This window comes from Myotis lucifugus, unplaced genomic scaffold (assembly GCF_000147115.1).
Source record: "Myotis lucifugus unplaced genomic scaffold, Myoluc2.0 scaffold_36, whole genome shotgun sequence".
Lineage (NCBI taxonomy): Eukaryota > Metazoa > Chordata > Mammalia > Chiroptera > Vespertilionidae > Myotis > Myotis lucifugus.
In genome coordinates this window covers 4,975,284-4,997,067 of record NW_005871084.1, presented here as the reverse complement: position 1 = coordinate 4,997,067, position 21,784 = coordinate 4,975,284, and the positions used below count along the sequence as shown (strand labels likewise).

At 42.2% G+C, this 21,784-nt stretch overlaps 1 protein-coding gene across 3 annotated transcripts in view; it reads left to right on the top strand.

The window, feature by feature from the left end:
- RNF152 (ring finger protein 152) overlaps positions 1-12,962 on the top strand; it is a 65,198-nt gene extending 52,236 nt beyond the window's left edge. Inside the window, exons 1-2 of one of the 3 annotated variants that reach the window (XM_023752647.1) lie at positions 3,582-3,602; positions 11,507-12,962. In XM_023752647.1, coding sequence (XP_023608415.1) covers positions 11,657-12,268 — 612 coding nt within the window. In that variant the 5' untranslated portion in view covers positions 3,582-3,602; positions 11,507-11,656 and the 3' untranslated portion in view covers positions 12,269-12,962. Of the gene's footprint in view, positions 1-3,581; positions 3,603-10,894; positions 11,379-11,506 lie in introns of those variants that run through there. The other 2 variants (XM_014454427.2, XM_006087157.3) reach the window with 2 other exon arrangements.
- Positions 12,963-21,784: the final 8,822 nt, after the last annotated feature.

Below are 21,784 nucleotides of genomic sequence, written 5' to 3'. Positions count from 1 at the left end.
AGATCTGCAAATTCCTCTTCTTTGTTTGGGGTTTGGAGGTGCTCAGATGAGGCTCAGCTGTGAAGCAATGCAAGCTGCTGTGGGACCTTGGCCCTTCTTTTTGGATGGTTCTGGGTCTCTCTGACCCCAGCTGCAGTTTGTTAGGTAATTTTAGATTGCAAAGGGCCAGGGCTTTCATATGCAAAAGCCTCTACACACAGCTTGGGTGGGGTGGGGTCTCAGGGAATCAACAGGGCGGAGCAAACAGCTATGGCTGATCCTCAGCCCTGCCCTAAGAGGCCCCGGGTCTCAGTGTTCCGCGGTAATTGCTGCAAGCACCTCTGAGAAAAAGCCACCCTTGAGTTCTGCCCACTGCCAGACAGTCCAGTTTCTCCCCGTATGAGTCTGGGTCCCCAGAGACTCGCCTGGAACTGGAGTTCAGAGCAGTCGGGAGCTTGTGACTCCCTCCCGATTGAAAAAGACAACTGCGTCCTCAGTTGCCAGCCCTTTCCGCGTGCGCCTCCGTACCTCTGCACTTTACTTCCGCACCTCCTCTGAGTTTCAGTGTACTTTTCTCTTTCCTTCTATTTGTAGAATTTCCACTCAGTCAGCCTTCCTGTGGTTCTGGATGATGTCCGTTTTGTCTTTTAGTTGTATTTTTGAAGTGGTTGTGCGAGGCAGCAATTTCAGGTGTTTACCTATGCCGTCATCTTGGTTTCGGTCAGTGTTTCTCTTTATCCTTTCCTCTCTAAAACCAATAAAAACATTCTTGGGTGAGGCTTAAAAAAATTATGCACAATGGGAATATTACTCAGATATAAAAAAGGATGACATTCTGATCCATTCTTCAACATGGATGAATCCTGAAAACATATTTAGCGACTGGGCCAGACACAAAAGAACAATTATTACCTGATCCCACTGATAGGAGGTACCCAGACTAGGCAAGTTCATGGAGACAGAAAGCAGAATGGAGGTTGGGGGGAGGAGGGAAGTGGGGACTTAAGTGTTTAATGGGCCCAGAGTTTCTGTTGGGAAGATGAAAAAGTTCTGGAAATAGTGTTGATGTTTACAACAGGTTGAATGTACTTACTGCCACTGAATTGTACACTTTCATATGGTTAAAATTATTTTTAAAATGATATTGATAATGCAGGTATGATTGACAGGTCCTACTCCTTACAGGGTTCAGTCTAAAACATGCCCAGTGGGGCCCTGGCCGGTTTGGCTCAGTGGATAGAGCGTGGGCCTGCGGACTGAAGGTTCGATTCCGGTCAAGGGCCATGTGCCTTGGTTGCGGGCACATCCCCAGTGGGGGGTGTGCAGGAGGCAGCTGATCGATGTTTCTCTCCCATCGATGTTTCTGACTCTGTCCCTCTCCCTTCCTCTCTGTGAAAGATCAATAAAATATATTAAAAAATAAAAATAAAACATGCCCAGTGGGAAGGAGAGGGGCCCCTCTTCTATTCCTTGGTTTCTCACCAGATAAGAAGTAGTGCTTCTTCCCTCTCCCGGGGCCTCATTGCTCAGTACCCTCGCTGAGGATGGAAGGAGGAGGGAAATGACCCTGTTTTGCATCCTTCCTCCTCCCCAAACCCCCTCCTGTCCTTTCCCTCTCCCTCCCAGGCCTATCTGTCCTCCTGGGGTTCAGGTTTTGCTCTCTGCCCCTGTGGCCACCTAGTGACCTGGCCTGTCAGGGACAGCTGCTCTGTTCATTAGGACCAGAAGGTGGAGGAAGTGCCATTTCAGATTTGGTGCCCTGCTGTTCCCTCCAGTATTGCTTTGGAACAAGGCCCGAGGCCATGTTTTACCCTCCACCTGTTTCTTCACCTGCTTCTTCCCTGGACTCGGATTGTGGAGGGAAGGAGGACTGTCTGCTTCATTGGTTGATGAGTCAGAACGGCTCCAACCCCACCGCCTTGCGTGGCATGCAGACTGGCCTTCTCTTTCCTACCTCACCCATTGTACCAGGAACAGCCAGGTACTGTTCTAGGTGCTGCACATATGTTAATGCACTTTACTCTGAACAGCCTATGAGGCAGGTGCTTTTGCTATCACTCGAATGATATTTGAGTCACTTGCTGGAGATTCCAGGCTCTGGTCCCCACTCCTACTCACACTCACTCACTCTGCCTCGTCCAGGCCTCTGTTCTTTTGCATATACGTGTCTTCAGTTATTGGCATGACTGTCTTTGCAGGGGAAGGGCCCCATCGTTTTCTTAGATTCCCCCAAACCTAGAATAGTGCCTTGTACTCAATACATATTTGAATGAATGCATTCGTAGTGGGATTTGTTATACTAGTGTTTTCTCTGGGAAATATGAAGGTGAAGTTGAATTTTTATTTCTAAAATCACAGTCCTAGGCCATGCGACAGTATGCTCTGAATATTACCATTTTCCCCTAAACCAGAACCCATAGGTAGTGTTTTAAATACACAAACAAATTTAAAGATGGAAAGTAGATGGGCGGAGGGATCAATCGGGGTAGGCAGAATGGACCAATGAGGCACTAGGGGACCTTTTGTGGTGATGGAAATGGCTTGATTAGCATAGTGGTTGCACAGCTATGTACATTTGTCAAAACTCATTGAACTGTGCGCTTAAAATACATGCATTATATTGTTGATGAATTTTATCTCAAAGTTGACTTAAATAGAAGCAAGAGGGGAAATCTTTGGGATTTATTATTTGTTTAGAAAGACGGATTAATGACTGGTGGCATTTGGTTGCAGCACTGTTCAATATTTTTGTCCTCTTTTTCTTTACCTCTTACCTTGCCTAAATGGAAAATCAACCCTCATTGAGTTACTGCAGCTGGGAGGGAGAAAAAACTGAAGTAATGAGCAGACTGACAGCTGACTCCCCACAGCGTGTAATTTCAGTACCAATGCCTGTAGGAAATCTTTGCAACTTCAGTTGGAGGCTCAACTCCTGCGATGAATCATGGATATTGAGGGGAGGGAGGGAGATTGCAGCAATAAACACTCTGCTCAAAGAGAACGATCTTATGAATGGCTTTTGAATAGACTTATTTAAGGAAATATCTGTAAAACCTACCAGGTTTTTAATGTACCATTCTTTTCAAGTGTTTAATATAGAATGTTCTCTGGGTAATTTGAAGAAGTCGTAAGAAAAAAAATGTTCAGAGGCACTTTGAAGGGATGCTCCTTGTGTGGGGGGAATTTACCCAATGTCCCTTCTGGATGAAGGTGAGCCACCAGAAGGTGCTGGCTGCCTTGTAGAGCGGAGATTAACCTGCCAAATCTAAATTTGTTCAGCTGCTTTGTGGCCTGCCATAACTATGCACATGGACGCAGGAGTGGTATCCAAAGTTCAGAGGATCATCAGGTTTCTGAAGTTCCATCCAACAGAGGGTTGCCTTTAATCTGGGGCTGTCATAATGAATTCTAGAGTCAGTGCTCATTGAAGAAATAGATCTATATTTCTTTTCCTTTATTTTCTTTTTGTTAATCCTCAAAGATATTTTTCCATTGATTTTTAGAGAGAGTGGAAGGGAGAGGGAGAGACAGAGAGAGGAAAACATCAATGTGAGAACTACACATCAATTGATTGCCTCCTGCATGTGCCCCAACCAGGGCCAGGGATGGAGCCTGCAACCAAGGTATGTGCCTTTAACCAGAAATAAACCTGAGACCCTTCAGTCTGCAGGCCAACACTCTATCCACTGAGCCAAACCAGCTAGGGCTAGATCTGTATTTCTAAGTGTGAAGGAAAGTTTGCAACTCTGTCTATATTTCTTACTAGTGGTCTTAGTACTTGTTGGTGGGACCGGCAAATGATGGCGTGTTAATGTGCTTCGCTCAGCTCTTTTTGCTCCAGTTATCTGGAAGTGGTCACCGGAAAAAACGTTGCATCTGTAAAGCTGATATTTCCGATCGTTTCCTCTAAATAACTATGAAAATGTTTTGCATTCTGTAGCTTGACAGGAAATTCAGGTGAGATGATTCATGTTAGAGCAATACGTTAATTGGAGGATTGGTGTCTCCAGAGTAATATACTGAATTTAGGGGATTAAAGGCAGGGCTGATGAGAAATTACATAGTTCTGGGATCAGCAAATGATGGCCTGTTGGCCAAATCCAGCTGCGGCCTGTTTTTGTAAACAGTTTAATTGGAATGTAGCCCTGCCTGATCTTTGACATGTTGTCTGTTATCAAGGACTGCTTGCACAGTTTGATGGCAAAGAGTATCTGCGAAGCCTAAGAGCCTAAAATTCTTATTGCTTGCCCCTTTACAGAAAAGTTGTGGATCCCTGACATAGGTAAAATGTAACAGGAAAACATTTAAAAGCAAATTGCCTTAAGGTTTCAGTTTGCGCTAGAATCTGTGGTGGGGACTGCACATGTGTGGTTTGTATTATGAAAATTCAATATTTACATTGGAAGTTTGGGCCTTCGGAGAGCAGGGCAGGGCCGGGGAGAATAGCAGCAGAGAGAGTCCTGCTCCCCAAGGAGCTTGCCTCCTGGGAGAGTCTCACAACTTCAGGCTCCCAAACCCTTCCAGCCAACAATGACTTCATGTGTAGCCCCCACGTTGGGCTGTCTTAAGACTGCCTTGAGCTACCATCTTGAGGCTCAGGGCCCCATTGCTGCCCTGGTTGGTGCCGACATAGGTCAGATGTGATGCTTAATCAAATAAAGAAAATGTGGGTGTCCTTTCTTGCTCTCCAGTGTCTTTGCAGTGGAAGTAACAATGAGCTCCTTGGGTTCCAATACCCTTTCTGGCTCTAACAGGTCATGACTATGCTTTGCTTAGTGGTTCTAAGCCCTCTGCGGTGCTTTGCTTAGTGGTTCTAAGCCCTCTGCAGGGTCAATTGAAAATATTTGATCACCTGACGAAGAGTCTCCCTCATGCATGATCTTCTTTCAGGTTGCACATCCAGGCTCCTTGTGGTCAGATATTTGTTTGCCATCATGTCCCTGGTGCCTTGAGCAATGCTCGGCACATGGTGGGGTCCCAGTAAATACTGGTTTTCCTCCCACATCGTATTTTGCCCTAGTAGATGCCCAACCATTGGGAAGACTTAGCATTTTTGTTTTCTATTTTTTTTGGCTTTACTTCTGTGCCTGACTTATCAGTTCCTTCAGCTCTGCTCAGAATTTGAAGAGTTGGGGCAATTGATCATTTTCCCTTTGTTCTGCCTGTTTGTCTGTCTGATGGTATCTTTTATCATCCCTTCTCTCCAGGGAGCCAGGGGATCCCCTGACAGTCTTATATCTCTTCCCTGCTTTCATACTGTCCACAACTTTTTATTCCCTGTCACTGGGTGACCGGAGCAAGTGAAGGTGAAGCAGTGTGTCTGATTAATGCCCGTGTTAACCTTGGCCTCCGTAGAAGCTGGGCAGCCACACAGGTTTCTTTTCAAGGGAGAGTTGGGACCACCTTCACCTAGTAGCAAGTTTAGGTAATAGGCATATCTTACTTGATCTGAGAAGGTTGTTGATTAGACATAAAATAGTTATTCTTTTGATTGTTGCTACCATCAAAGTTGTGGCTGTTTTTGTTAGGGTGTTAGTGCTAATTAGACTCATTCATTAAACCAAAAGCATAAGGAAGAAGCTTCTAGTGTAAGTTGCCTCCCATTTATTTAGATGCTCAATAGCTCATGTCAATATGCATTTTGAGATCATTAACAGAGATTACTTATAAATTATCTGTCAGGTATAATTAATATAGAACAATCAGCCTGACAGCTCTTGTCTTGCTGTCAGAAACCCAGGAGTGTGTTTAGCAGTTACTTAGGTCATAGATTATTTTTACTAGATGATACTCTAGGGATCACCTAGTTCAGTGCCCTCACAGATAAGGACACAGTGGTGCACAGAGAGTTGATTTGTTTAAGGTAACCTATACACCTAGGTGGAAATAGAGCTAAAATCCTCACCTCCTGTTCTCTAATAATAATAATTACCTGATAGATATTAAAACAAACAAACCAACAAAAAAACCAGTGGGTATCTTCACTCATAACAATACTGAAATTTATCTTTAATTCCTTAAAATGTCTTCATTCCAATATTCTTTGATTTTTAAATACACATCACTGTACTGTGGATGACTCATTCATTCATCCTTTTTCCTGACTCGAGGTTTTGTTTAAGCTGCCTGGTTAGCTGTATTTTTGCAGCAGCAGAATCAGCACATGCAGATAGGCTGTATTTTTGCAGCAGCAGAATCAGCACATGCAGATAGGCAGGTATGGCACCTACGTTGTGGTCAGGCCTGTCAGGCCAGTGGATGTCCCACTTGGCCAATCCTTTAGTAGCAAGTCCCCCTGACTTTGGCATTCTGACCCATCTGCTGCTCTCTGTCTGTTTCACCATTGATCTCTCTGTCCCACTTGGGCCAGTCTGCCTCCAGCACTGTCACCATCCCCTGCCCCACCCCCCATGGTCATTCAAGACTTTTAGGACAATTTTCACTTTCTGGATTCTTTGCACCATCAAATACAGCCAGCCAGGATGCTCATAGGAGAAAACAGTGCAAATATTAGAGACTGGCCAATGGAATTCTCATTTGAGATGTGTCAGAATTTGCTACCTTCCCCATTAACACAAAGACAGTAGTTATACCAATTGTGCTCTAAATGGATTAGGCAGTTGTGCCCTGAACGGATTGCTCTGTGCTACCAGAGGACCAAAAGTCAGTGACATCTATCCTACCAAGCCATTCCCTTTCTTGCCACTAACCCAAGTGTTTACTAATGTCTAATATAACTAAGTGGTCTCGCCAGCTGAAATACCAAGTTAAATGGAATTGTAATTATTTTGTCTAATCCCATTTCAAATATTTACATTTTCTCGAAGAATGAAGGAAATGGCCTGCATCAGAAAGACTTGCTGTTTCAACAGTATAGGAAAAATAGTAGAGTGTCTAGTTTCATATCTGACTGAGATTTTTCTCACCACAACCATTGAATTTAAGGTCCTCATTTAGATCATCAAATGGAAAAATTCAAGGTCAGACAGGCGTAATCAATATCAGTTCTTGCAACAGTTCTGAGGCTCCATAATTAATGCCATGTTGCAAACCTAAATCAGGATGTATGAAGAGTCTTTGAAAGAGTATAATAGTGAAAGATTATAAGAGTAGAACTCTCTGGATTATTTATTTCATTGGCTCCCCCCCCCCCCCGCCCCTCATGCCTGGACTTCTAAAAGCAATAGAGTTTATAAAAATTCAGTGTTGGAGACCTTTGTGATTTTACCAGTCACTAAAGTCATATTCACACCTTTTATAAAGATGCTTAAAATAAGAGTTTGTTGTTGTTGTTTTTTAAAGAAGAAATTTTAGCCCTGGCTGGTGTGGCTCAGTTTTGGGTGTCATCCTGTGCACCAAAAGGTTGCTGGCTTATTCCTGGTCAGGGCACATACCCAGGTTATGGACTCAGTTCCTGGTAGGGGGCATCCAGGAGGCAGCTGATCTGTGTTTTATTCTCACATTGATGTTTCTATCTAAAAATCAATTAAAAGTATTTAAAGAATTTTTATTTTGTGAAAATATGTAATGTTATAAAGTGCCAGATATCTATTGCCCCAAACAGTAGCAGCAATACAGACCCCTTTGGGTTTTGATAGTTTTCCCCCCAAATCACTCCTCCCCCATGTAAGTACATCTCCATTCGTTTTTTAAAGTATTTTAAAACCAAGGCATGTATTAATATTGAGTTCAATGATTAGTCAAAGCCTGTTATCTGCATATGGTACAATTGATATTATATATGAAACTAAGTACCATTTTATGAAGCTGTAAGTTCTATCCTGTAAGCCATAATTCTTTTGAGAATGCCCTCCCTTTTGGTGGTCTGTTTTTCTCCTTGCTCTTTACTTCAGGATCTTTCAAAATAAATTGTGGTGACATTTAAAAATTGTTCCAATATATTTCAGTGTATACTTGTTCTTATACATTCCAGCAAAGCATTCTTTCCTTTTAAATTTAATGAGTATTTGGGCATCCCATCTTGCCAAACACAGGCTTCTAAAGCAGTCACTGGTGTGTGCTTGTGTCTTTGACTATGAACTTGGAGTTTTCTTTTCTAGCTAATGTGGCCCTTGTTTCCATTCTCTTTCTTCTATATTGACTCACATCTTTTGAGTTTATGATGAAAGGGAGGAAGAATGATTCATCATTAGCTTCGGTCCATAGTCTCATAAATGTTCTTCTCTTTACCTAACTAATCATCATCATTACTGGTTATGCTCCAGAAAGTAAACTGGAATGCAGTACCAACTGGCTTAATAGAGATCAAATCGGTGAATAATCAGAGAGGCTGCTGTCAAAGTGGCTTGAGTGGTTGAGCACGGAGCTGTGTCACCGTTCTGCTTTTGTGTTCAGCCTGTATGGTAAGGGTTAGAGCTTACTTGGATGGAGTTGGAAATTTGAGTAGTATAATCTAATTTGAAGGAAGCTTAAAAGCAATTAAGTGAACATTACTCGGAACATAAATTCATGAGTAAAATTGCATGTTGGTTTTGTTGGGGGGGGGGGGGGCGGGGTGGAAAGTGTGGCAGGTCTTGGGGCAGGGCCAAGGGGAACACTCATTCCTCCCAATCTGTTTGAAAGGGCAGTTCTTTGAGAGCCCGAAGTGCCTCTGGGCAGGTCACACACAGCGTAGCAGGGACAGTCGGGACGCGCTGAGTCCTTCACTGCCTGGCAGTATGTGGACTCTGAACTCACTTGACCTTCAGCCACAACTCCATCCTCCCTGCTTGGCCAGTGAGGAAGCGGCCTCATTGAAGTACATGCCCTTGACATATGCCTGGCTATGCTCATCTCTTCTCTCCCTGTAGGACCTGCTGTCCCTGCCTGGGCCTGTGGGAGGGTGCTTGCAGGTTCTGTGAGAACTTTGTTTCTTTAACAGGTATCTGTATCAAAAACCTCAAAGTAAGAGCTAAAACTAGAAAACTCTTAGAGATGGGATCTTTAAGTTACTCTTGTTAGAAAAAAATCCCCTAGTCAGTGTCACGCCTGCTATATAGAAATAATCCTGTGGTTGCTAACCTCCTTTCCTTTGCTCGGGCTGATTCTGACCTGAAAAGGACCTGTCCTCTGATTTTACATGTCTAAATCCTCTCCATAATCCAGACTAGTCCCTGAGCCATCCTGATTCCTCCAGTTCCTGTATGTCACACATCACTTTGTGTTTATAACTGCTGAGTCCTTTCAGGCTGGGAGCTTCTTATGGGCAGTGACAAGGTCTTAGCTACAAGGAACAAAAACAAATACCATCATGCTTGAAACATGGTAGATATTCAATGAAAATTTGAATGAGTAAATGAAAGGAAGAGAAAAATATATACAGTCATTCTTACCTAACTTTAAATTGCTTAAGTGTTGGATTTGGGGCTGATTCTTCTTCATATCCTATAGTAGCTGGATTTGTTCATGATAGATACTCTTTTTTTTATTTTTTCAGCTTTATTGTGACAAATTGAATGACAAATACAACTATAAGATATTTAAAGTGTACAGTGTGGTGATTTGGTAAATGTATACATTGTGAAAGGATTCCCCCCCCATCTAGCTGATTAACATATATGTCACCTAACATGTTTATATTCTTTGTTTTTCCTTTTGGAGAGAACATTAAAGTTCTACTCTTAGTGAATTTTAATTATTCAATAAACATTTCTTAAATCAGTGGATGGATAAATAGTTTATTATGATATGAACTTTCTGAATGCTACATTGCTATATTTTACTTTTAATAATGTAATGTAGGGGCTCTTACTACAGCTAAAATATTTTTAAAATATGTTGCTCTCTTGATTGTCACTGGTAATTTTTTTTTTAATCCTCACCTGAGGACACATTTCTACTGATTTTGAGAGAGAGAGAGAGAGAGAGAGAAAGAGAGAGAGAGAGAGAGAGAGAGAGAGAGATTGCCTTCCATACATGCCCCGACCAGGGATCGAACCCACCACATTTTGGTGTACAGGATGATGCTCCAACCAACTGAGCCACCCAGCCAGGGCATCACTGTTAATTTTTATAAGTGATTATTTTTTACTTTAAACTTCTTCTTAATTTTGACTTTAACACGTGGCATCTTGTGCATTCTTAATTTCACAGAGGAAGTTAGAAAAAGAAGGTTCGCCTTAGCTGGTTTGGCTCAGTGGATAGAGCATCGGCCTGCGGACTGAAGGGTCCCAGGTTAGATTCCGGTCAAGGACACATGCCTGGGTTGCAGGCTTGATCCCCAGTAGGGGATGTGCAGGAGGCAGCTGATCAATGATTCTCTTTCATCATTGATATTTCTATCTCTCTCTCCTTCTCCCTTCTTCTCTAAAATCAATAAAAGTATATTTTAAAAAAAGAAAAGAAAAAGAAGGTTCACTTTTTAAGAAAAACATGAAAGAGCTTTTCTATGTCATTAGCTCCTGCCTCTGTGTGTGGGTGGGCTTCCAGGACGCAATTATTTCTACAATAGTGGTTGAGTAGTTCGTTTCAGAATCATGGCTCCATCCAGAGACACATTTGAATGCTTTCAGTAGGAAATGGAGTTGGGCAGCCTTTATCGCCACCGCTGGAGCACTAAGGGGTTCCTCCAGCCCCAGTTAAGTGGTACCCAGTTACTCTGCTTCTGGTGCACACCAGGAGGCTAACACCGTGCTCCTGTTTTTATGGCGAAGGCTGCCTGCCAGTCTTCTGACAACCTTTCACTATATGATATTTGATTAGGATCAGTTCATTAACAGTCTTTGCTTGTGGTCATCTTACTTGGTACAAGCCTACGTAGGAGCGAAATGAATAGAACTGCCTGAAAAATATTCATGGTCCTGTATGCCTTTGTGACCCCGGCTGCCTGAAGGTTCATTGCTGCTGGTGGTTTTGGTTGTGGTGTCTTGTACTTTGTGTCTTGTTTTGTTTTTGTCTCTTTTGGAACCAATTGACAAGAATTACCTTGGTTCAAAGGACTTGGTGGAAAAGATAACAGATGCCTGTGTGTGTGTGTTCTTGGCATCATTCCAGTGACCTATGAGAGAGGAACAGGCCTAACCCATATAAAGGGGCAAGTTAGTTACACAAAGTACTTGGGTTGTAAAGTTGGCTGCATTTGCCAATGAGTACCTGCAAGAGGAGGAGAGTCAGCGAAAGAAGGTCAGAAGATTGAAGGAAAGAAATTTACTTTCAGAAAATTCTGCAAACTTATTGGAAGCAAGAGAGTTTCTCTGATGTATTAGAAGAATAATCCAGGTCCACTGAAATATACAAAACAAACAGTCGCCCCCTTTTATGAAATATGGGGGCACTGTGTACCCATCTACCCCAGAGGCATCTGTGCCTTTAGAAATGAGCAAAGTATGTGCCATGACAAGCCGTCTGTAATAAGCCATTCACCGGCCACTGGACATTACAGGAATCCTACGGTCTCACAGGTGGGGCAGTTTTAAGCGTTTGACCTAGTGTCAAGACTTTTGAGCAGTGGTGTAAATCCATCAGATATGCTGCCGTCTCAGCTTGTTTGAAGTAACTAACGTTGTCTGCATTTTTTTGTCTCCTTCAGAAATGAACACACCTGAGCATGCTCGATGCCTGTGAGCTCCCCCATCACCTCACGACGTTGGGAAGCCTCAGAGAAGGCAGGTGCTGGAGCAGTGGCCTCTGAGGGCAAGCTTCTTCCCTGTGGCCTTGACCTTCCTGTTCCCAGTGCACGATGGAGACGCTCTCCCAAGATTCCTTGCTGGAATGTCAGATCTGTTTCAATTATTACAGTCCCCGGCGAAGGCCCAAGTTGCTGGATTGCAAACACACCTGCTGCTCGGTGTGCCTCCAGCAGATGAGGACGAGCCAGAAGGACGTGAGGTGCCCGTGGTGCCGAGGCATCACCAAGCTGCCTCCGGGCTTCTCCGTGTCACAGCTCCCCGACGACCCCGAGGTCCTCGCTGTTATCGCCATCCCGCACGCCTCCGAGCACACCCCGGTCTTCATCAAACTTCCCAGCAACGGGTGCTACATGCTGCCCCTTCCCATCTCCAAGGAGCGCGCGCTGCTGCCCGGAAACATGGGCTGCCGCCTGCTGCCCGGGAGCCAGCAGAAGCCAGTCACTGTGGTGACCATCCCTGCGGAGCAGCAGCCTCTGCAAGGCGGGGCTCCCCCAGAGGCAGCGGAGGAGGAGCCAGACCGGCGGGGCGTGGTGAAAAGCTCCACTTGGTCGGGGGTGTGCACTGTGATCTTGGTGGCCTGCGTCCTGGTCTTCCTGCTGGGCATCGTGCTCCACAACATGTCTTGCATTTCCAAGCGCTTCACTGTGATATCCTGTGGCTGAAGCGGGCTGCGGGGGCGTGACTGGTGGGTGCCAACTCGGGGTGGAGCAGGCGTTGATGATGGAACTCGGGTGAGAAGATGGGGGCGACGCTGATCATTTGGTGCCGAGCGCTGGCCTCCGGGCTGCCACTTGATTAACCCAAGACAGACACGGAGGGGCAGAATGTGAGGTCTCAACAAAGATGCCAGACGGGTCGCTCTGAGCATTGATGGCGCAGCTTCGAAGACGATTGCATGCATCCTCGTAGTCATTTATAAAATGGACTGTAACTTATGATTTTTCAAAGTCACGTGATGAGATAGACATATTCTATTTAGATATTGACCTGTGCAAGTGCATACGATGTGATCTTCTCTACATGTGGTAGATTAAAACCAAGATGCTATGTGTACAAGTAGAATCCAACCTGAGAATGAATCCATGACCAATTCAGTGACGACACGCAGTGCTGTTTTCTTTCCTTTTACAAGCGAAACCCAGTCTTCACTTAGTTGCTAAGGCTTTTTATACTTTTTGAATGGCGCCCGAATTAAACTAAGTTAAGCGGACCGTCGTTTTTTGAAGAAACTATTTGAACAAGTGTTTCCAATGTATTGTGTTTTGTTTGTCGTGTTCCTTCATTTTTCTTCCCTTGTAATTAGAGCTCGATATGTGTTTATTAAATGGAAAGCTCAACAGGGGAGCAATAAACTGAGTAATGATGAGAAATGCCTAATCCCACAGGAAAACTATATGCCAATTTTTCTCAAGCCATCTCACAAAATAAGAATTTTAAATGTAAATATTGTGTGTTTATATGTGTGTGTAATTCGGTTTACCTCGGGTTTTGAATCTTTTCAGAAGAATCTTGGTAGTAAGACTCAGTAGGCATGAATGAGTGCAGGGTCTGAAACAGTGCCACCTACCTCCTGGGCATTGGGACCCACTCAGTGAGGAGTCACACACTTGTCACTTCCAACACCTGCTCCTCTTTTGTGCAGTCAAGTTGTGAGGCACAAATGGAGAGTAACAGAACCTTCTGTCTTTTCTCCCAGTTTGGGAATATTGTAATAGTCACGAGTGTTGTTAACCGATGATAAACCTGGACTGGCATTTTAATAGACAGTCCACAGTTATTTTTTGAAAGAGATTATTGTTCCATGAGAGTTGAACCATTCCGAATTCCAGTTTCCTTTTGTTGTATAAGTAAGAATATCTCTTATGTCTGGAAATGTGTTTTTATTGAGAAAAGTGGTGAGGTAAACCTAGAACTCACATTCTCAATTTAAATGGACCAGTTCATCCTAAATTCTTAAGTGGGTAATGGTCTGTAGATGCTCACAAAGAAAGATTTGCTAGATAAAATGATGAATTCCTATGCTGGATGTGTGTGTGTGTGGAAATAGCTGTGAGCTTTACAGTCCTCTTCTAATTTCCTTTATGACATTCCTGAAGCAAGTGGTATGTGACAAGGACTCCTCTCATAAATATCTATGTTTATGTTCCATTGAATCCATGAAAATAGGGGAGAGGAAGATAAGCAGTGACTGGCTCCAAAAAGCAAAGCTGGAAATAACCCTCTAAGATGGAGACAATTTAATTTACTTATATGCTAGCTATGACCTTCAAGCAGCACAAAATATGCACATTAAAGTGATGGAAATTAGGAGAGATAAAATGACAATATAATGACTAGAATCCAGAGCCAACACTGTTCATTGGTATGAGGATTCAATAAAAAAAAATATGAACTCGGGCTTTTCAAATCTTTCAAATTTTTCATAAGACCTTTAGGAAATGTATTTGAAAGCTCAAACTAGATATTAGGTTAAAATGCCATTTTATTGTGTAAACTATTGGGCATTATACAAAAATCTAGGATTTATTTGGTATTAATAATTTAGGTATCATATTAGCTGGATGCTATCCTCTATTATGTAACATAATATACTGTTGGGTTAGTGTCAATTTCTCCAACTGAACCAGGCTGCTGTAATGCACATCTGACCCAATTTCTATTCCTTTTGGGGGAAAAAAATAACACCAAAAACACAGAAATGTTGCATTAAGAACACTACATTTCAAATGGACTTTACCCTTGCAATTTTAAGCCATGCCATATTCCAATTAATTTTGTAAATGATATCTACATATGTTTATGTACAGTACGAAATGACCGGCCGTGTAGTGTAGTATTTGATAGACTTCTATGTGTTAAGTAGGTTATATACAGACACTAAAGTATGTGACAGTATAGTGCCCTGTGTTTCTTAGTGTAAAAATATTGAGTCAAGTTACCATTCACGTAACTTTTACTTAAAAACAATCCGATGCTAGAGCTGCAATTAAGCAGTGCAAAGTTAATCAGCTCCGTGATAGAACCTTGACTTTACAACCTAGGATAACAATAACAACCAAAAGCAGAATTTTCTATGTGAGTCTTACTGACATAAAAAACACTGTTTGAATGAATTCTGCCTACAGTTACTTGTGCACCTGTTTGTTAGGGTGTGTGTGTGTGTGTGATGTCTTAGCCTGCCAGATAGAATTTTTATGGACGTGATGTTTTAATGGTATTTGGCATCCCATTGCTCTGGCCTCTTCTGGCATTAACCCATAACACTAACAACTCGTCGACCCCATGTGACCAAAGTCCAGTGGCACAATCGGCCAGCATTGACAGTTGCATATCAATGAAAAAGTCACAGCTGAAAGCACAGAAAGTTAGAGTTGAAAGCAACCTCCAGTGGCTTCATTTGTAGGTGAGTCCATTGAGGCCCACAGACTGATAGAGCTGCTTGAAATTCTGCAGCAAAAGGGAGACAAGAACTTTGTACTTCTTCCTAGGCCTGTCATGGGCTCTGCATGATCTTCTTCAGGGTGGATGAAAACCCTTTACTTGCTTTAAAGTGTGTGTGTGTGTGTGTGTGTGTGTGTGTGTGTGTGTGTGTGTGTGTAGCTTTCTATACTGGTATTCATTTTAGTTAGCATCTACCTCTCTGGGAAATGAAAGAAAGGTTGATTTAGGGGATGAGTTACAGAAGTTTAAAAGAAACCATGTCATTTGAATTTTTAAAATTGCAAGCCATTGGTTTCCCTCCATCCTTCCCTTCTGTGTAAAGGACGAGTGTTGTGTAAATAGTAAACTATAAGAAGCATGAATTTTCACCTTTATTAATGATCTTGACCTAAGCAAGAGAATGCTTAATATGTTAAGTAGAGCCAAGTAGGCTATCAAAAAGCATTGTCTTTGGAACATTTTTTTGTACAATAACCTGGGGCATAAGTTGTGATGAAAAGGCAAATCATTTCTTAGTTCCAGTCATACTTTATGATCAGAAAGCTTTAAGGTATTTTCTTTAAATATATAATTAAGTTTAATCTTGCTCACGACCGAATAGTGGATCCCTTGAAGGTTAAACCAATGAGGATGCAGCCCTTGGGATCTTCTAGGTTGGCACTGCTCAGTAGAACTTTCTGTGATGATGGAAATATTATGTAGCCTATGCAGTCCAATACAGTAGCCGCTAGCCACATTGGCTATAGGCAGTTGAAATGGGGTTAGTTTCCTGAGTTACTGGATTTTGTGTTTTAGTATTTAATTTTAAGTTATTTAAATTTAGTAGCTCATGTGGTTAGTGGCTAGCACATTGGATAGCACAATTCTGGATGGTTGTACAATGATATCTAGCATCAGAGTGTTAGGAGTAACAGTAAGGCTAAGACAGTTTGTGGTTTAGTAGTAACATGCAGTTGACTAAAACAAACCTTTCTGGATTTAAAAAGTATATGATCTCAAGTATGATAGTAAAAATTCATTGATTGCCCTTTGGGGTTATTACTTAGATACTTTGGGTCAAAGCACGATCAGTGAAGCTTAGAGTGCTTTATGAAGCCCCTTTTCTGGGATCATTTGCTGCATGTGAATTTATTGTCCAAAAATAGTAGTTGCACAGTAGCTGTAAAACATTCGACTTGCAAGTTATGCATGACCTGTAACTGTGAAAATGTGTTTAGGGTCTTATGGCCAAAAAGTAAATGTTACTGTGGGGGGAAAAAAATGCCTAATGAAATCTCTCTTCACTTCCAGCATCTTACACAGACTTCACTGCTATATTAGTAAGGTGTGAGGTGTAAGAGCAAGCATGTTTCACAGTGTTCATAAAGAGTGTTTTTGTTTGCCCTTGAAGTCTTCCAGTTTGTTATTGTATGTGGTGTGGGCATATGTGGGCATCATTTTTCATTTGCCAGACTAAAACATAGGTACTATTTTTAGAGTGAGATTTGACATTGTTTTAGTCTTGCATTTTATTTTCATTATCATGGAAAGAATAGAAGATTTGCAGCCTGGCACAAAGACACTTTTTTTTTTAACATTAAAAACATTACCTATGGAAGTTACTAAAATTGCTTTTTAAGTGAGTAAGTGGAAGCAGAAAATTCAGTTTGATATATATATATATATGATCATAGAAAGATCAGACGCTTCCTGATAGTACAGTATTCCACTCTAGATTTTTATTTTAAAAGTTCCCATTGCTTTATTTGAAAACCCATGCTGTGTCAAAATTGGTTAGTCTGTTTTTAATTGTTTTTAGAATATAATGTAAACCAAATGCACTTGCTTCTAATTAGCAGAATTGAATCGGGACCCCCTTGACTGCCCCCCTCCCCCCGGAAGAACTCATCAATGGGCATTGACCGTTCTTTTTTAGCTTGTTTTTGAAAATTACTAAAAATTATTTTTTGCCAAAATGATAGCTTTTTTAGACTTACAAGGAAGTTGGAGGTGCAGAAGTTGTTGGAGGAGTGATATGCAAAAGATTTGAATTTCTTCTCTGAGAAAAATGCTGCTGCTAATCCGTCAGCATTTTGTTTCCACACAAGACGAGTCATCAGTCAATTGCTCTGTCATCCTTGACCTAGAAGGAGCTGTTCCTTACCATTTCCATCATTCTCAGTAAAATATCACCCACAGAATAATCCTTACCAAAACAAACTCCAAAGAAGAGTGAGATAGTCAAGATAATTCGGTAACTGTTTTGAAAATAGTAGTCTACTTCAAAAGTGATGATGATTAGTTGCTGAATTTTGTTCAACATGAAACACTTCTTAAAAATAAGTGGATATCTAAGCCATTGATTTTTCTGACAATTGATTCACATATAAATATAGATATATATGTAGATACACAATTTAACAGTAATACGAGTTAAAAATCAAGTAGAAATGTTGTTTGTCATGTTTCCAATTTGTGGGTTATACAATGTTGAATTTAGATGTCAATATCTTAATAAATTGTATTGACTGCATACGTTATGTCAAACTATCCACTATTGTGAATGTCTATATAACCAAAATCTTGAGACTTTTCAAATCTAGGAAGGGGTGGATTCTGCATACATTTTATTGGAAATCTGTTGATGATTGAAGACCATAAGCAGGTGGGGAATTTAATTTCTGTCTTCCAAAAATACTTCTTGTTTGGTTTTGCTCAAGTGGTCTTGGGTAGAGCACCATTTTTCCTGAACTCTTAGAATGTGGCTCTGATTTTTCTGCACAGGTTTCCTTGCCCAGTTGAGCCAATGACCTTTATTTATTTTTTCATTTTTTCAGGATTCACTGCCTGGGATATCCCACTATGTATATCTCACTTATGGTGTAGTGGTGCTTGAAAACACTCATCTCATTAGCTAGACTTTATTATTCTAGTCTAAGGTTTTTGATACTATTCATATTATGATCTTTTTAGGGACAATCAGTGATATCTGTGGTAAAGTACTGAGGGGTCTCTTGAAGTTTGCAACAGCATGTATTATATTTGTTTTCTGGGAGTGTTTTCTATAGCTGTTCCTGTTCTACAGCACCACTCTAAACTCATCACTGTGGGATGTAGGGCTAGCAGCCCACGTGAAAGTCTCTGTGACCTCCCGGGGGTGTGAGATATTGAGCTGTTCTAACAAGAGTTTCCCAAAGGTATGCTCAATTTTTAATTTGCTTTTTGAGAATCCAGAAGTGGAAGGTTTGATATGATGGTGGTGAAGGAGCCTGGACTGTAAGAGGAAGGAAATAGATGAGACAAATGCCCCTTAAAGGGGAAGGAGTTAACATGTCATCTCTGTTTAAATAGTGGGAGGGTGCATTAGCTGGTATTTTACACTTGCTTCAGATAATTCCTATTCAGGTTTTCCTAGCTGAGGGATAACCCAACTATGAAGTAGTTCCTGTGTGGGAGAGATGGAGATGTGGCCTTGGGTCTAGAGCAAAAGGTGGACAGATCTGTCTAGCACAGTGGTCGGCAAACTGCAGCCCCTTGAGTGTGGCTCTTCCACAAAATACCACGTGCGGGCGCGCATGTACAGTGCAATTGAAACTTTGTGGCCACACTCAAGGGGCCAAAGAGCCGCAGTTTGCCGACCACTGGTCTAGCATAAAAGGGAAGGAAATCTGTAGTGGGATTATAGCTCCAAAACAAATTGTATAGGAAGGAGCTGGAGGTTAGTCGTGGTGGATTTCAGCTGAAAGAAACTCACCAATTGGAAATAATGGCCAAGCACAATTGGTCATTCCAGTGTGATCTCCCAAATTCAATTCAGGATGTTTAAATTGAATACAGGGATTGTCAGCATACTGGGCAACTTCAGGGCCTGCTCTAGAGTTGGTTGCTGAGTCATAGACAAACTCTAATCACATCTTAGCCATGGAATGCAATGACTGTACCTATGGATGTATCCTGACTTGAATAGGTTAATACTATTGGAAAGACTCTTTCGAGAATATTTGGTTTCTATCTGGTTGTTGTCATTTATTATATTTTTTCTTCCACCACTTGTTCCTGTTTGCCCCACTTGACAGTTGCAGGTGGGAGGCTGGTTTCAGCAATGGGTGGTTATGAGCTCCCAACATAAGCCATGCAGCTGCTCCACGGGGTTCCTGCCATTACGGCTCCACTGGTGGGTTCCCAGGCTTCTGGATAACTAATACTCCAGTCAAATGGCTAGATTAATGCTTCGTAGAGGCTGTTCACTCAAGTCCTTGACATGTTTCATTTAAAATTATGTGGATTATTTATTTTAGGAGCTTTTCTTTTAAAGGGCTGAATCGCCCTACAGATAAATGAGCTGCTGGGCTGTGTAGAAAATATTGTCCAAATGTTGCCAAATATCGACTTCATAAGGGGGATATCAAGCTGCTGTTTATAAATCTGAATGTCTTGAAAGCATTCTTGCTTGCTCTCTCTGTTGTAGATGGTGTCTTAGCAAGTCCTGCGTTTTTCCAATGAACCCAATTTTAATATATGGTATTTTTGTATGCCAAACTGGTGTCTTGTCCTTTGTATATGTGGTAATGTTGATTTTATGACTACTGTTAAAACACATTTGCTATGATTAAAATTCATAAAATGATTTCAAATAGACTCATGTGTTGGTTTTTCTCCCCTGCCCCTCACAGAGATTTAAAAATATGGCTGGAATTTTCATCATCAGCTATTCTTAGATTTTAATAGATTATGGTGATAAAGCAACAAGGAGCTCTCCAGCCAAGGATTTTAAGTGGAGGTGACCTTCAAGTAGCTTCTCTGAGAAGCCAAAGAATGCATTTGTAACGAGTATGCCCAGGCATGTTTTTGCAACTTTGTGTGTGTGTGTGTGTGTGTGTGTGTGTGTGTGTGTGTGTGTGTGTGTGTGTGACTTCTGGTGGCCCTTACCTTTATCTTCCATTTTTAGGAATGATACTATGTGCGTATGGCCCCATCTCATACTGAGTGGAGAACAATTTTATGCATGTGAGATGAGAGGCAGTGTGCCCTGCCTGGGCTCTGAATCTGGAAAGGTATTCTTCAATAAATGTTTTCATCAATGGGACAGTGTGTTTTAGAAAGCCGTTTTTGCTGAAAGCATCCTGTCTTTCATTGACTCTGGATCATGTCAAAGAATTTCAATTTAGCAGGTGGCCTACTCCTAGTTAAGGAGTTATCCATGAGCAAATATGCACAGATGCTAGGGTAAGCATGCTTTGGCTCTGGCAAGTTAAAAAATAGTCCCCACAATTTAAAAAGTGAGAGGCCCTTGTGGTAAATGTTTCCCTCCACGTCCCACGTGGTTCAGGGTTCAGGATCTGGAAGAGGAGCCACACACAAATGAAAGAGAAGAGACAAGAGATAATTTGGAAATAATGGGGGGCCAGGTGGGTAAGTCCAACTCAAGAGGAAAGACTTCCACTGGTGCTCAGGCTGCACCAACCTTTTATTTGGTTCGGGATCCACCCATAGTATAGCCCTTAGGCAGGGAGGTTCCAGTGACACACAGACTATTCTTATCAATAAGGATTTACATGAGTAAAGGTGGGGAAGTTGCTTCAGCTACCATTATCTGGATTAACAGAGGTGGTGCACAGCTCTGACCTTTGCTAGGGCTTCAAAGGTCACCAGCCTTCCGGTTCTCTGTCTACACTTCTCTGCCAGTGAAGACAATAGGCGGTTTCCCACAAGCCCTAACTAGTTTGGCTCAGTGGATAGAGTGTCGGCCTGCGGAATGAAAGGTCCCAGCTTCGATTCCAGTCAAGGCCATGTACCTTGGTTGCAGGCACATCCCCAGTAGGATGTGTGCAGGAAGCAGCTGATCGATGTTTCTAACTCTCTATCCCTCTCTCTTCCTCTCTGTAAAAATCAATAAAATATATATTTTTTTTAAAGTGAGAGGTTACTGTGATTCAATACCCATTTCTTATACCAAAAATGAAGCTTTGGATAGGGAGCCCAGATTTTTTTGAAAGTATGAAAATTTGTTTAGTATATTTTAGAAGTTCTGGCATAGATTTCCCTGGTCCCAAGTACAGGGACCAGGTGTGGGGTGGAACAGTAACCGGGGAGGGATACTTTTAAAAAATATATATTTTATTGATTTTTTTACAGAGAGGAGGGGCGAGGGATAGAGAGTTAGAAACATCGATCAGCTGCCTCCTACACGCTCCCTACTGGGGATGTGCCTGAAACCAAGGTACATGTCCTTGACCAGAATCGAACCTGGGACCCTTCAGTCCACAGGCTGATGCTCTATCCACTGAGCCAAACCGGTAGGGTGGGGAGGGATACTCTTATTAGAGAGCTGCTTGCTCATGCTTGAGGTTTCCTATCAGCTAGTGATGCATTAGCTTCTCCATGTCTTGGGTCTTCCACGCCAGGACTGGATTGGAGGAGACTTCTCTGTAGGCTAAGAGGAGAGGGAGTTATGGAAGAACCCTGCAGGTACATCTGGTCTGGGGGTAATCCAACTTGGCAACTTCAGATGACACTATTTGGATGGCACAGGCTTTCTGCCTCTGGGGGTAAGGCTGGAAGGAGAGGGTGAGCCTGTGTCAGCTGTAAGATCTTTGCCATTCTGGCCCCTCCCCGCAAAGTGGGTAGCTGAGGGTTCAGAAGGGATGTTGGAGGGTGCACAGAGAGAAAGTGGAGCCAGGTGTCCACTGGATGTCATCCTCACCTTCAATCCTTACATACACACCCCCCCCTCCAAATACTTGGCCAAATGTTCTGAA